At 40.4% G+C, this 13962-nt stretch overlaps 1 protein-coding gene across 2 annotated transcripts in view; it reads right to left on the bottom strand.

The window, feature by feature from the left end:
• LOC122670969 (N-(5'-phosphoribosyl)anthranilate isomerase 1, chloroplastic-like) overlaps nt 1–13962 on the bottom strand; it is a 54112-nt gene that overhangs the window by 26554 nt on the left and 13596 nt on the right. Inside the window, exons 3-5 of one of the 2 annotated variants that reach the window (XM_043868026.1) lie at nt 5783–6153; nt 5548–5711; nt 4026–4255 (exon numbers count right to left, since the gene is read on the bottom strand). In XM_043868026.1, coding sequence (XP_043723961.1) covers nt 4030–4255; nt 5548–5711; nt 5783–6153 — 761 coding nt within the window. In that variant the 3' untranslated portion in view covers nt 4026–4029. Of the gene's footprint in view, nt 1–4010; nt 4256–5547; nt 5712–5782; nt 6154–13962 lie in introns of those variants that run through there. The other variant, XM_043868025.1, reaches the window with a different exon arrangement.

Raw genomic sequence — 13962 nt, 5'->3', positions numbered from 1 at the left:
ACGGTCCACAGTGTTTGGGCACGCAGCCCAACACCCCACCTGTGTGTTAGGCTGCATGCCCGAGCACTGCGGGCCTTCGGATGATATACTACAAACCAAGTCGCGTTATAGAAGACCCAAATCCAGGCAAGGATGGCTCGTCGAATCAACATTAAATGTTAGGCAGAACCGATAATGGGGATTTTTGTAATAAATGCACAGTATGGCCCGTCAATCGGATGCCCAGGACTTTGGGCGGGTGTAGGAACGGCTAGACGTGGACCTATGCCCATACATCATCGCATCAATTTGTATAATTTGGCCCTGCCTTAAAATGGATGAGATGCGTATGAGACGTGAACGATGCGGCTTGGCTCTTGAGTTTTTAGCCATAAATGCACCTGCTGGTCACATCTATCTTTTCCCATAGGTGTAGTAGGTCTGTGCTACTTAGGATGATAACAACAACAACAACAACAACCATAACCTTATCCCAATTAAATGGGGTCGGCTACATGGATCAGAAAGGAGCAAAAAAAAAAAAAAAGTGGGGGGTTAGTCAAAGCAACTACTTAGGATGATAGTCCTGTAATAATAGGTTAGCCTTAAGAGTGTTGATGACAAAAAGAGAGGCCGTAAGTATCACGATTTGCCTTATCTTTTCTACGTATCGGCCATCCATAGATTGAATTATTTTTCTACGTATCGGTCATCCATAGATTGAATTATTCTTGATATTCTAGGTTGGGCCTCTTGGATTTTTCTTTATTGACTGAATCACCACTTCCTACCTTCCCCTTGAAAATGTGTCGTTGTTGTCTCTTGAACATTATCTCTTGTTGTCATCTGGGACCGTTCAATTATTATTTGTGATTGTTGTTTGGATCCCATTACTCCTAGTAGTGGTTGGCATCAATTCTGCTATATCAATCGAAGTTTTACTATGTTTCCTTAAATTATATGATTTTTCAAGGAATGCAGTGGCACCAAAGGCCAGAAATATCATGTAATATTTGCTCCAATCGATGGAAAAAGGGTTCAGATAAGTAGAAGAGTGATTGGATTCTGGGCACCTTCAAATTTGGTCCAATTCGTTGCCCACTCCAATTTTCTTCAATTCTTCACATAGGAGCGAAAATGATCACCCTACTCCATCTTGGGCAGTATGTTCGGGCAAGGAGTAGGGTGTCATTTCCGCTCCTATGTGAGGAAGGAATTAGAGCGGGCAGCGAATTTGAGGGGATAACGATTCCCTAAAAGGTGGCCTTGGGATTCACACACCCCCCCCCTCTAACTTATTTGCTACAATGTCTAAACTAATTGCAATATTATCTTGCAAATTAAGACCAACATTTGCTAACAGTAGCTAGTAGGGCTGCACATAAGGCTAGGGATTGTCAGTTATTTATGTTGATAAAAGACCATGTAAATCTTTTTTTTTTTCTTTTCATGAACAAAAAAAATCGTTTCTTCTTTTTAACTAATTTTACTTTTTTTCTCCTCTCCCTTTCCAAAAATAACCAAAATATCTAAGTTTTCCTAAAAATGATTAAAGAGAAAAGATTCTCTGAGCAGTTGGGCCGGGTATGCTAGCACTTCTCTTTATATCTATCTCGTCCTCGCATGAAATGACCTAGAAATGACCTAGATGGAATCCAATATATGATATTGTTTTATTGCATCTCACTGGTGCGTTCCTCTTTGTCGATTGCTCAAACAATTCTCTCCTATGAATAAAATACCTTTAGTTTTTTCAAAACGACTAACATACCTTCTGTCTTTTCTGAAATGATCAAAATATCCACCTTCTCTCAAAATCACAGTATATATATATCAATTTTTTCAAAAAAATAACCATAATATCCTCAGTTTTACCTAATAGAAAATTACAATGAATTATGGGAGAATGTTCTCTGTGCCGCAGCGCAGACTGTGCCCAAGCATATGGATAGCCTGTGTAGGGGGCGGGTTGATCATTGTGCCCATCCCATGTGCCTGGGTACAGCCTGCTCTGCGGCACAAAGAATAGTGCCCCTATATAAATATATATTTATTTATACAACTAAAATAGTCTCATAAACCCTCAATGGTACATACCTTCCCCAAATTTCAAGGAAATGACACATTGACACATCTTAGAATTGAAGGACCACACAAATAAATAATGCTCCCTATATTTTTCTTTTCTTTCCAAAGGTTTTTTCATGTGTCAAAAAAAGAGGTCTATGAAAAGTTGCATGAAACATGGGGTTGGAGATCACCAGCCAGAGTTGATCTGTCTTCTTCCATTTGTCATACATTGGCTTTGCTTATTTGTTTGGCCTATGTCATCCTTTCATCTTCTCCAATGACTTCTAATTGACAGTTCGGTTCTGTTTTGGTTTTAGAATAAAAACTGTCGGTTTGAATAGAATAAAGTTGTCTACTCAATAAAATCTTGTTACCAAAAAAAAAGAATAGAGTTGAATAAAATATAAAACGTATAATTAAAATTGAACTAAATTTAGACTAGATTTGGTATGATTTCTATTTCAATTTTTTCGATTGATTTCATGAAATAGTCAATAAATAGATTTTTCTTGTCCAAAAATTGAATTTGTTTTGGTTGCATCAATATGAAATATTTCAATAATAAGAAATCTGTTTGGTAGTTCAATTCTTATATTTTTTGTGGTGACAAGGCCAAGGCCGGGGTTGGGATTGGGAAGGGTGTGGTGGTGGTGAAGATGGGGCCAGGAAGGGGGTAGTGGTGGCACAGTAGTGGTAGCAGTGGTGACGGTAGTGGTGGTGTGAGTTGTGACCACTAGGAGAAGAAGGGTGGTGTTTTATTTTTAATATGAAGTTACTGTTTTACCTATCAAATTAATCATGTGCTCATTAAAGAGCAAGAGTGAAATAAATTTCAATTTCAAAATTGAAACAGCTCCACGGCTATTTCAGAATTTCTATTACATTTTAGGAAGAATGTTCTCTGTGCCGCAGCAATGGGCAGCCTGTGCAGGCGGGGTGGTCATTGTGCCCACCCCCATGTGCCTGGGCGCAGGCTGCGCTGCAGCACAGAGAACAACGCCCCTACATTTTATTTCTATTTCGCAAAAATTAAACCAAACAATTTTCGAAATAAAAATCACCCCATGAAATTGAAATAGAAATCATACCAAATCGGGTTAATCATATTAAACCTTACAATCATGTCTTTTATTAAATTGTGTAAAATTACCTAATATAGGTTTCATGAAATTGTAATTTCCTTCCCAACTTTATTATTTTCTATAGGTTATTTCAATTTAACCAAATTTGAAATAAAACTGATCCAATTCGATTTCAATTGTGAGATTGTAGGGAAAAGGAACGCTAACCAGTGCTGGCCTGCGGTGTACCTGCCCCCATGCACAGCCCCGCATGAAATGACCGGGTGCATCATTGGTCCTTTCAGCCTTTCAAGGGGGGTGCGCCAGTCATTTTGCGCACAACTATGCCTAGTCACAAGTACACACCGAGGCACAGCACCAGTTTAGCGTTCTTTCTCCCTTGTTAAAATTATTTAATTTCAATTTATACATATTGTATATTGAATCAAATCGAAAAAACCAAATTGATTGACACCCCTTGCATCTTTACCTGCTGAAGGCTAAATTGTAGGTTTTTCAAACTCAAGAGCAAGATGCAACCATAAATTTCCTTTACAATGGTTTCATTTTAACCAATGTGATTGAGGGAATAAAAATATGGACCAAGTACTGTTAGTTTCTTTACGATCATTTCAAGTTTAAGAAAATATTTGATCCCTTGCTCTTCATATGGTTTGCCCAGAAACTGAGAAAAGTAGATGCTCAAAGAGAATGAACTTGTTTTTTATTGTTCACATTGAGAGAGTGATTTTCCACCAGCGGAAAAAATAAATTTTGATAGCTAATGTAAAAAGCCATCTAATTACTCGCGACTCACTTTCCAACAGGAAGTAACTTTTTTACATCTACTTTCCTAGCAGCCAAACTGGAGCCTCCCACCCTGCCCCCACAACCACTCAATAATTTCCTTCTCACATGATCAATAATGCACAGAATTCACTGCAGTCATGAAAGAAGATATTCGAGACAAGTCCTTCTGAACACCATCAGAAGCACAGATACCACTGCTCACATCAATACCATCAGGTCTAAGAGTAGAAAGAGCTTCATGAACATTATCAGGGTTGATCCCTCCTGCTAAAAGCCATCCATGTTTGCTTTTGATAGATGGTAACTTAAACTTTGCCCAGTTGAATCCTTGACCACTGCAGAAAAAACATTAATACAAATTCAGAAGACTTCTGGGTAGGCAAAAAAGAAATAGATCGACCTTTACCATTGGAGAAAATAATGAAAACAAATTCAGAAGACTGTTCTGGGTAGGCAAAAAAGGGACTTCATGACATGATAAAGTACAGATACTTGATCTGAAGAAGAGGGTGTCATCCTTCTCCGGATTAGAGTAAGGATGGATATGAAGAAGCTATTTTCTATATATTCGGGGTTAGGTGTTTCAGGAAGGAACATTGCTTAATACAGATCTCTTTGCGACAAGTCAAACCCAAAGAGATCATATTCCTCTGTCCACTGCATCCCCATAGATGAGTTAACATTTGATTCAGTCTGCACATCATCCTATAAAATGGCTAGACCCATTTATGTTGGGCCAATAGCCTGCTAAATGTGTACGCATGGATGGAACATGCACAAGGTCTTCTACTTTGTCATTGCCTGCTAACACATGGTAATGAGTGCCCTCAATAAACCACCCCCCCCCCCCCCCCAAAAAAAACAAAAATAATAATAATAACAAATTATGTCAACACATGAGCCAGAGTGAAGTTCCACAATCCTTATCAGGATACAAGTTGGACCTTGTACACGGATTCATTTTAATCATTCTTGCTCATGGTGTTCATCAACAAACCAGGATGGTAGAGCACAGTTTGTTTCCAGTATCTTCAGTTATTTTGCAGATAAGAAGTAAGACGTGGATGAAGGGAACAAAAACGGAACAAGAACCTAGAGGGTAGAACCTGAAGGAACATATGTGGAGATTTCAGAAAATGGAAAAAGTGAATAAACCACCTCTAGTTTTTCTTCTCTTTAATTTTCTAGTGATAAGTTGCAAATCCACTAAGATGAAATCCTTTCGACCAAAGGAAGTTGGCATGGGAAGTATAGTTCTTGTTCCCCATCCCCACCCCCAAATTTATATATATAATTACAATTTTTTTTGGGGCGGGGGATGGTGGGGTGGGGAAGAGATCCTAGTTCTGGACAAGACTAGGGAAAACAATGAGATTTAGGCCAACCCAGCTGGTTTTCAAACTGCAGAATTAAATTACTGATTTCAATTTTAAGAACATTTTTATTTAGGAACCAAGAGAGTTCCAATGTAATGCCACATGCAGTCTATGAACAAATTGGCAATTAAATGAAGATTAGTTTGTGTTACTGCACATTTAGCAAAAAAAAAGTATGTGTTACTGCATGCATTCAACATTAAAATCAGAGCTTAAGATTGGAACTGAAATAAGAGGAAAATGTTTCAGACCTTCCACCCTTTGCGCTATCCACAAGAATCCAATCAGCCCAGGAACATTCTTCATCAGAAATTTGATTTAGAAGAGCACCATATTCATTGGCATGAAGGACATAGATTATACGATGTTGTTGCAGTAGAACTTGATAAGCAGCTCGAGAACCATCTCCGTGAAGCTGCATAGCTTCTGTTTGTCACAAGTGAATCAATCAAGCTTCAATTGTATCAATGTTAAATAGGTAATTACCTGCACAAGCTCAATGTCGGATGCATCAGAAGCTCTTAATATTGTAGCTGCATCATCATCTACAAATACCCCGACGGGTTCCGCTCCATAATCTCTAGCTACTTTCGATATTTCTCTTGCAACCGAAAGTGAGACAGAACGTTTTGAGTTGGGCCAAAGAATCATCCCAATCAAACGAGCACCAGCTTCCGCAGCCATTGCAGCATCTCTAGCTGATGTAATTCCACACATCTTAACTAAAGGATGAGTGTTGTGGTCCTCTTGAGGATGTAAAACTTCAGCAAACTGAGATGATATACTCGTTCTCATTGCATTCAAGCGGCATCTATATCTTGACAAGTACAGGTGCTGTGCCTGAAACCTAAAAACACCTAAGACATGGAAAAGAGAAAAATTTATCATCAACCAAAATTATCACCAAGACGACACAGATAGACCACCTTTGTTAAGACACTCAAACGGAATGGAGAAATAAAAAAGGAAAAAGAAGAACTAATGCAGTTTTAAGAGCTAGTTAGCTGGCATGTTCAATGCATAGGGAGGGGGCGAGAGATTGTATTTGGTTCCATTATTATTATTAGTACGTACTTGCGTATGTTACGCAAGACTTTATGATGTAGCATTTCTGATGATATCAACATACCACAGGTTTACTGTGGAATTGTGTTTCAATGAGGGACCAAATAGGGAATAACAGGATCTGAATTACAAGTGGAAAGTGGTGATTATCAAAGCTCGTTAATTAGTGGAAATGTGGAATTAAGAGTTATAAGCTGTTGGTGATGTAGATCGAAGGAGGTGGAAGAGAAGAAAGGCCCAACCAGCCAGCCAATTGAGCTAGCCCATCGAGCCAAGTTTTTGGTCCACGAGATTTAGGCCCATTACTATGTTTTAATTAGTTGTGTGGGAGAGTTTCTATTAGTTTCTACTTTATGTTAGATTGCAATCTATTGTAAATTTGTAATTAGGTAAGACTCTTTTATTAAGTCGTCCTACTACTTTAGGAGTTTCTAATTTGAGTTGCATCTAGAAGTTAGATCTTAGACTAAGATTAGTTTCCATTTTTATTTTTTACTGTTTTTAGGGGATTCCTTATCCACACAAGGGGGAACCATAGTTGCTGTTATTAATAATAAAGGGGGGCTGCTACTACACCCCACGATTTTGGAGAAAAAAGAACCCAATGGCTTTATGGTGTTCTTCCTTGTGTGATGCAGGATTTCTGTGTGAGAGAGAGAGATCCCTAGTGAGATGCTAGTGGAGCTGGTGAGAGACAAGTAAGGCAGAGTGAGAGGCTCTTCCATATCTCTTTTTTTTTTTTTTGGGTGAATAAAAAATTCATTACCAAAGGAAACAGGGCCCCAAAGGGGAAAAAACAAGAGAAAGAAAAACAACATACAACACACCCTCTACGAAGCTAGAGAGAGAGAAAGAGATTCCAAGAAGATACACTGTCTATTTCTGGGAGAGTCAATATATCTGAGTGGCATAGTAGATAATTTGCTTTTGATATCAAAGGAGATGGAGTCCCAAATCAGATGATAGGATCTGGAGTTGGAAGTCCATCTTATGAGATTGCACTCCAACCAAATGTGGTGAATAGCAACGCTGAAAGCAAGTTTACTCACATGGTCGCAAACTGAAAAGGCCTCCCAAAGTCATGTCAACCCGGATCCACTCACGCTGAAAGGGAGGGATGCACCTTCTGACAAGCCAACAACAAGCAAGAAACCAAGCCCAAATCCAAGAGGAGAAAGGGAAACTGAAGAAGAGATGATCAACATCCTCAATTCCATTCCAGCATAGGATATAGGAAGGAGCAACAAGGATGTACCTCCAAATGAGAAAGACTGAGTCGGCGGGCAATATCTAAGGGCCCTCCAATCTGTAGAGCTGTGACGGGGAATATGGCTAGGGAACCAAACCAAGTTGCGCCAAGTGACCACCAACCCCTGAGCTCTGAGGAGGTCCCAAGCAGACTTCGAACTGAATAGGCCCGAGGAGGAAGCAGACCAAGTAACTAGACCACCCCTACCAGAAGGTCTCCTGGAGATACTCGGGAGAGCAAACCAAAAAGGGTCCAAAAGGGGGAAGGGAAGGGGGGGGGGGGACCCAAGAACCATCCTGGATGATATCTGAGACCATGGCGAGTCTATCTAATCCCAAGTTATAAATATAGCTTTGTTGCCCACCAAATGAAAAATACTCATAGGGTGCCAGGGATCTAGCCATAGTCTAGTAGAGGCACCATCATTAATTAGTGATAGCTAGTCAGATGAGGATCCCCTATACCAATGGGTGAGGGATCAAGGTGAGCTTATTACGGATCAAGTTGGGGGTAGGCCTGACCCGGAGATAGCTAGTCATATGGGTACGGATGTGGACGAGTATATGTCATCTCGCGAGGGCCATATGCATTCATAGACACAGCGACTTTTAGAGTCTCAAGCTAGCAAGGATGATAACGTCGACCCCGAGTGGTCGCATTCCAGTGATGGTGGTGATGGGAATGATGGGGATGATGCGGGTTATTATGGGGGGATGCACGAGAGGTACCAATTCCTGCTTAAGCCAGAGCTGGAGCCGGTGCGCTTTACAGGCAAGATTCAGTATACTCATGCCACACAAGATGACAACCACGGTGCACGTGCCCACACACATGGAGGGACTACAGGCTACTTAAAAGGCCCGCGTCATTTATTCGTACCACCATCTGAGCAGCAGTAGGATGATACATTGGAGTCCATGGACAACAGTGTCAGGAGCTTGACTAATAGTGTCGAAGGTATAAGTATGGAGGGTGGTAGGTATGGGGAGCAGTGGTGTGCACCATCATATGGATATGGGCCATATGGCACAAGGAGCACTGGTTTCGACTATAGTCACTATACTGCGTATGGTCAGTTCTAGCAGATTGGCTCTTCATCATCATTACCCTCTGTCTCCTAGGATGAGGGTCAATCAAACACCGGGTCAAGTTTTGTAGAGAGAATCTTTGGGTTCTCGGCTCCCAGCCATATATGTCGGTTCCAGTTCCACATGCACCATCCAGTAGCAGTAGTAGTGGCTCTCGCTCGAGTTCTGCACATTTCAAAGATATAGAGTAGCTTCAGTATGTTGACAATTCCATCTATAGGGTTGTTGTGGACGACTTTGAGAGTTTCTTCAGTCACACCATGACATGGCCAGTTATTGTGATTCAATCAGAGGAAAATTTGGTCCGGCATCAACAACATTCTAGTAGTTTTGATCAGGCCCAACACTCGTTCTAATACTAGCTGACTCACTAACATTGTTGCTAGTATTGTTCACTCTTATAGTCTAATATATGTCACCCTTAGACTCTTTATACAAACAATGTTTGATGTATGATTTAATTAGTGGTTTATAATTTCATGTGTTTTCACATGCTTGTATGATTTATTTAGGTTTTTTTTTTACTAGAATTTATGTATTCTAGTACTAAAGATTGTATGAGATAGGCCATATCACTGTATATATACAGCGTATACTATCAACCATTTTTTAAAAGTCAAACTACCATATTGAGTTGTTTTTAAAAAATTTAAGGGTTCCATTATGTTTATAGGGCATAAAATAGGCTATCCTGCAATTTTCAGGACCTAAATAGGTCATATGACCATCAAAACCAGGGGCCGGAAAAAAAATACATCAACTCAGCCGAGGTCTTGGATCTCAACCGAGACAACCAGGTTTCGAGCCTGACCAAAACCAGGCTCAAAACTGAGACATCGAACCTTGCTTATAGGTGGGTTGTCATGGGCTATCAGAACAATTGGTCGCAAAATATATCATCGGATACATATGTGCTGCATTTGAAGGATTGTCAACAAATTCTTCAATCATACAAAGCTTGTGGATTAGACCCGCCAAGAAACTCCATGTGGATTTGAGTGAAGAGTGGTGAGCATAGTATGCTTGTGTTTCCCTAACCTAATGACGTTTTGATTGTTTTAATTGCATTTTTACATTTCCAGTAGCTAAATTATATATAGTCACTATTTATAATAGGGCTAGTTTACAGCAGCATTCAGCGTACACTAGCAAACTTATTGGGAGTACAAGAGTGTAAGACTGGTGATTTAAAGATGGTGTTTGCCAATTTGATTGGTTTTGCAAGTTCTCTCTAGTGGCCACTAGCCAGTTGTGTAAACAAGTTTAAGATTAGCCATGGGAGTACAAGATTATAAGATTGGTGATTTAAAGAGTACAGACATCAAATAGGAAGATTAATTTTTTCAGGTCGAGAACAACTGCCTAGCGCAGTTGGTAGAAGTGTGGAGCGTAAAAGCCCACCCTACTATGAGGTCTTGGGTTCAAGCCTCCTGGTTCTCATTTTCCCTCCCTCCCCCATAGAAGAAGTTCCTATCCAAAAAAAAAAAAAAATTTCAGGTCATGGTGCCAGATTTACCTTTCATCAACCTGCAGTTTTCTTGAAGAAATATTGAAGATAGCACATGATGCTGGTTTTCTAAGCAGCACACCTTCAAGTATGAAGGTTTAAGGGTCCATTTCATGTTTGCCATAACATCAAAGACTTTCATCAACCATGAAAAAGAGAAACCAACATATATCCAGGTACAACCATACAATATCATTCACCTCCAACTAAAAAGTGAAATCAGTAACCTCTTTCATGGGAAAAATAGAAACTTAGAAAAGTCAAAGTCAACTTAGCTGAAGCAGAAGAGAAAACTAAACTAGACTTGTCCATGAAAACGAAAAACAGATTCATATAAACAAATCTCATACAAACCCTACTTCTACCACATGGATCAAAACAATGCAAATAAGAAGACTACCCTTCTGATCTAGCAGTAAGAGAAATTCGATTTAACTTAAAGATCAAAACCAGTCTAACTTTGACCTTCAGAAGTGTGATAAACCCAAAGCTAGGGCACCTCCTGCATAAGCCACACATCATCTTGGCAAAACCAAATTACAAGTAGGATCTTCGAATCCTCACTGTCTTCTTAGGCTCCGTTGGTAACACTCACAGGAGTGTGATTCCACTGATCTAGTGTTCTTTGGGAGCAGTTTGGGGACTGGAGATTGTTCCTCAAGTAGGTCCATTTCCTGTCTAGCAAATCCAGCTTGATTTTATGCTCCCGCAGATCTAATAGGTCCAATTTCTGATATGAGAGCAAGAGAACAAGAACAAAAAAACTTACTCTGCATGATCCAGAACAAGTTTACGAGATTAAGAAATTAAACCCTTGTTGAATTATGTACACCATGGTATTCTGGTCATTTGGATGTTTTATTTATGCTTTATTTAGGTATTTTTTAGCAAGGGTAGAATTGTAATTAGGGCTGTGACACTGTTCACGTGAACAGTGTCGTGAATAGTATTTCCCTTTGTAATCTCTTTCATTATTATAATTAGAGAGCTTGACTGATCTTATTGATCATTCAGGCATTCCATTCTAATTTGTTCTGTTAACATGGCATCAGAGCTAATTAATCTGATCTAGGTTTCAGAACACCCCCCCTCCATCGTTTTTTTCTTCTTCATCTTCTTCTCTCTTTCTCTTCGTCTCTTCTTCTTCTCCTTTTTTTCTGGTTTTCCACCTTTATTAAAGGGCAGCACTAAGGGGGTGATTGAATGATCGAGCTGTTGCCCTCCATCTTACCTATACAATCAATTATTGAAAGAAGGTTTTTTGGCGATAGCTGCTGCTTCCCTTTCTTCTGCGATTTTTGGAGACTCCTCCTTCTTGAAGATCAAGTCTTGATCACCACTGGAGATTGATTGTTCGTATTGGAGATCCATTCTAGCAGCCTTGGACAGCATCTATCACAGATCATCATCAACAATTGAAGCCCCCTACCCTACATCGATCTCAACTTTATAAAACCCTGACAATTATCGATTTTAGGGTTAGGGCTGTCACCTCTTGCTGATTTTTAAGGGGAGTTCTATCCATACCAGAGGAGCACTTGACCTTGATATCAGCCATATCTCCTGAGTTTTTTGAAAAAATCAGGTCTTCTTCTCCTTGGATCGATTTCTCCAAATATCGATCTCCTTTCTCTAGTTCTTCTTTGGCTGGCTGCATCGATCCCTTGCTGGTTCCGTTGATTGATTCAGCTCCTTGCCTCCTTGCTGGTTCTGTTGATTGGTTGTTTGCAAGCATGTCAGGTTCAGATATTACTACTGCTACTTCTAGTATTGACGGACAGACAAGGACTGAGTGTATTTACCTTTCGCTGCTCCTATCAAACTCAATGGAACAAATTACTTAATGTGGTCTACTTATTTGACTATTGCTGGTTGAGGACTTACTGGATATCATTGGCAGTGACACAAAGCCACCTGAAACTGGTCCTCTTCAGGATCGATGGGTGTCCAATGATGCTATGGTGATGTCCTATATGCTGCACTCTATGCAACCTGACCTCTCCAGCAACTACTTATTATTGGATACAGCCCATCAAATATGGAGTGCTGCCAGGAGACTTATGGGCAGGTAGGGAATGATGCTCAGGTGTATGAGATTCGAAAGAAGGTTCATGACACCACACAGAAGGAACTGTCCGTGTCTAAATACTATGCTGCCCTAAAGAGTTTATGGCAGGCGGCAGCAATTGTTTCACTACTCAGATTTTCAGCCTTCCACTGCTACTGATATTGCTGCCTATCGCAAACACGTGGACAAAATTCGTGTCTATGACTTCTTGGCAGGCCTGAATGTTGAATATGATCTCATTCGTGTGCAAGTGCTTTAACCGATCTCCATTCCCTACATTAGAGCAGTCCTTTGCTTTGGCTCATACTGAGGAGACTCATAGGGCTGCTATGTTGCACACTAATACTGTTGATACATCTGCCTTACAAGCTGGTTCCAGCCCTACTTCCATTACCATTACTGATGGCGGTAATGCTGCCTCCAAGAAGCCTGTAAAGTGTGAACACTGCAACAAACCCTATTACACTAAGGCTACTTGCTGAAAATTACATGGGAAACCTGCGGACTTTGATGCGAAACGTGGTTGTGGGCTAATCACACTGAAACTACTGTTGCTGCCCCTGCTACAGACATTGGTCTTACTCCGGATGAACTTCTAGCTTTCCGTCGCATGCTAAAGGCCTCTTCAGCTCCACCTGCTCCAGCATCTGCACCTGTTGCCCCTTCTAGTTCTCACTTTGCTTCAGGTATTCCAATCGGTAGTCATTGTGCATTGACTGTCTCCAGTCCCTGGATTATAAACTTCGGTGCTACTGACCACATGACTGGTTCCTCCCATGTTTTTTACCAATATTCTCTCTCTTCTGGGAAAGACACTGTTCAAGTGGCTAATGGTTCCCTTTCTCCTATATCTGGAAAGGGTTCCATTTGTTGCTCTCCTACCCTTACACTATCTTCTGTTTTGCATGTTCCCTCTTTTTCTACTAATCTTCTTTCAATTAGTAGTCTTACCAAAGTTATAAACTGCAAAATAATCTTTTTTCCTTCTCACTGTGTCATACAGGATATGGTGAAAGGGACGACGATTGGGGGTGGTAAGGTACATGATGGTCTCTACTTACTCGCCACGGGTCCGACTTCTCTTCTGCCAGCTTCATCTCCAGCTCATCAATTACACTTAGCCACGTCTCCTGATCTTCACCTATGGCATTGTCGACTTGGCCATCCTCCCCTTAGAACTTTAGCTTTTTTATTTCCTCAGTTAGTCAAAGATTGTAAAACAGATGAGTTTTTATGTGAGGCTTGTGTTTTGGCCAAACAGACTTGTTCCAGTTATTCTCCTTTGAATAAAAGAAGTGTTTCTCCATTTGCTTTAGTTCATACTGATGTGTGGGGCCCTACCCGTCGTGCTTCCATTTCTGGTCATAAATGGTTTGTTTCCTTTATAGACTGTTATACTCGCACCACCTGGGTGTACATGATGCAACACAAGAGTGAGGTTTTTCGTTGTTTTCAGCTCTTTCATCGTATGGTTCAGACCCAATTCAATGCAACCCTAAAAATTCTGTGTAATGACAATGGCAGAGAATACATGGAGGATCAATTTCAAACTTATTTGGCTGATAATGGGATACTTCATCAGACCAGCTGTGTAGACACTCTTGCCCAGAATGGAGTGGCTGAAAGCGTCATCTTTTAGAGGTTGCTCGAGCTATTATGTTTGCACGGCAGGTCCCTTCTCAATACTGT

This window comes from Telopea speciosissima, chromosome 8 (assembly GCF_018873765.1).
Source record: "Telopea speciosissima isolate NSW1024214 ecotype Mountain lineage chromosome 8, Tspe_v1, whole genome shotgun sequence".
Taxonomy (NCBI): domain Eukaryota; kingdom Viridiplantae; phylum Streptophyta; class Magnoliopsida; order Proteales; family Proteaceae; genus Telopea; species Telopea speciosissima.
Note: the sequence above shows the minus strand (reverse complement) of the source record. Positions and strands in the feature narration are given on the sequence as shown.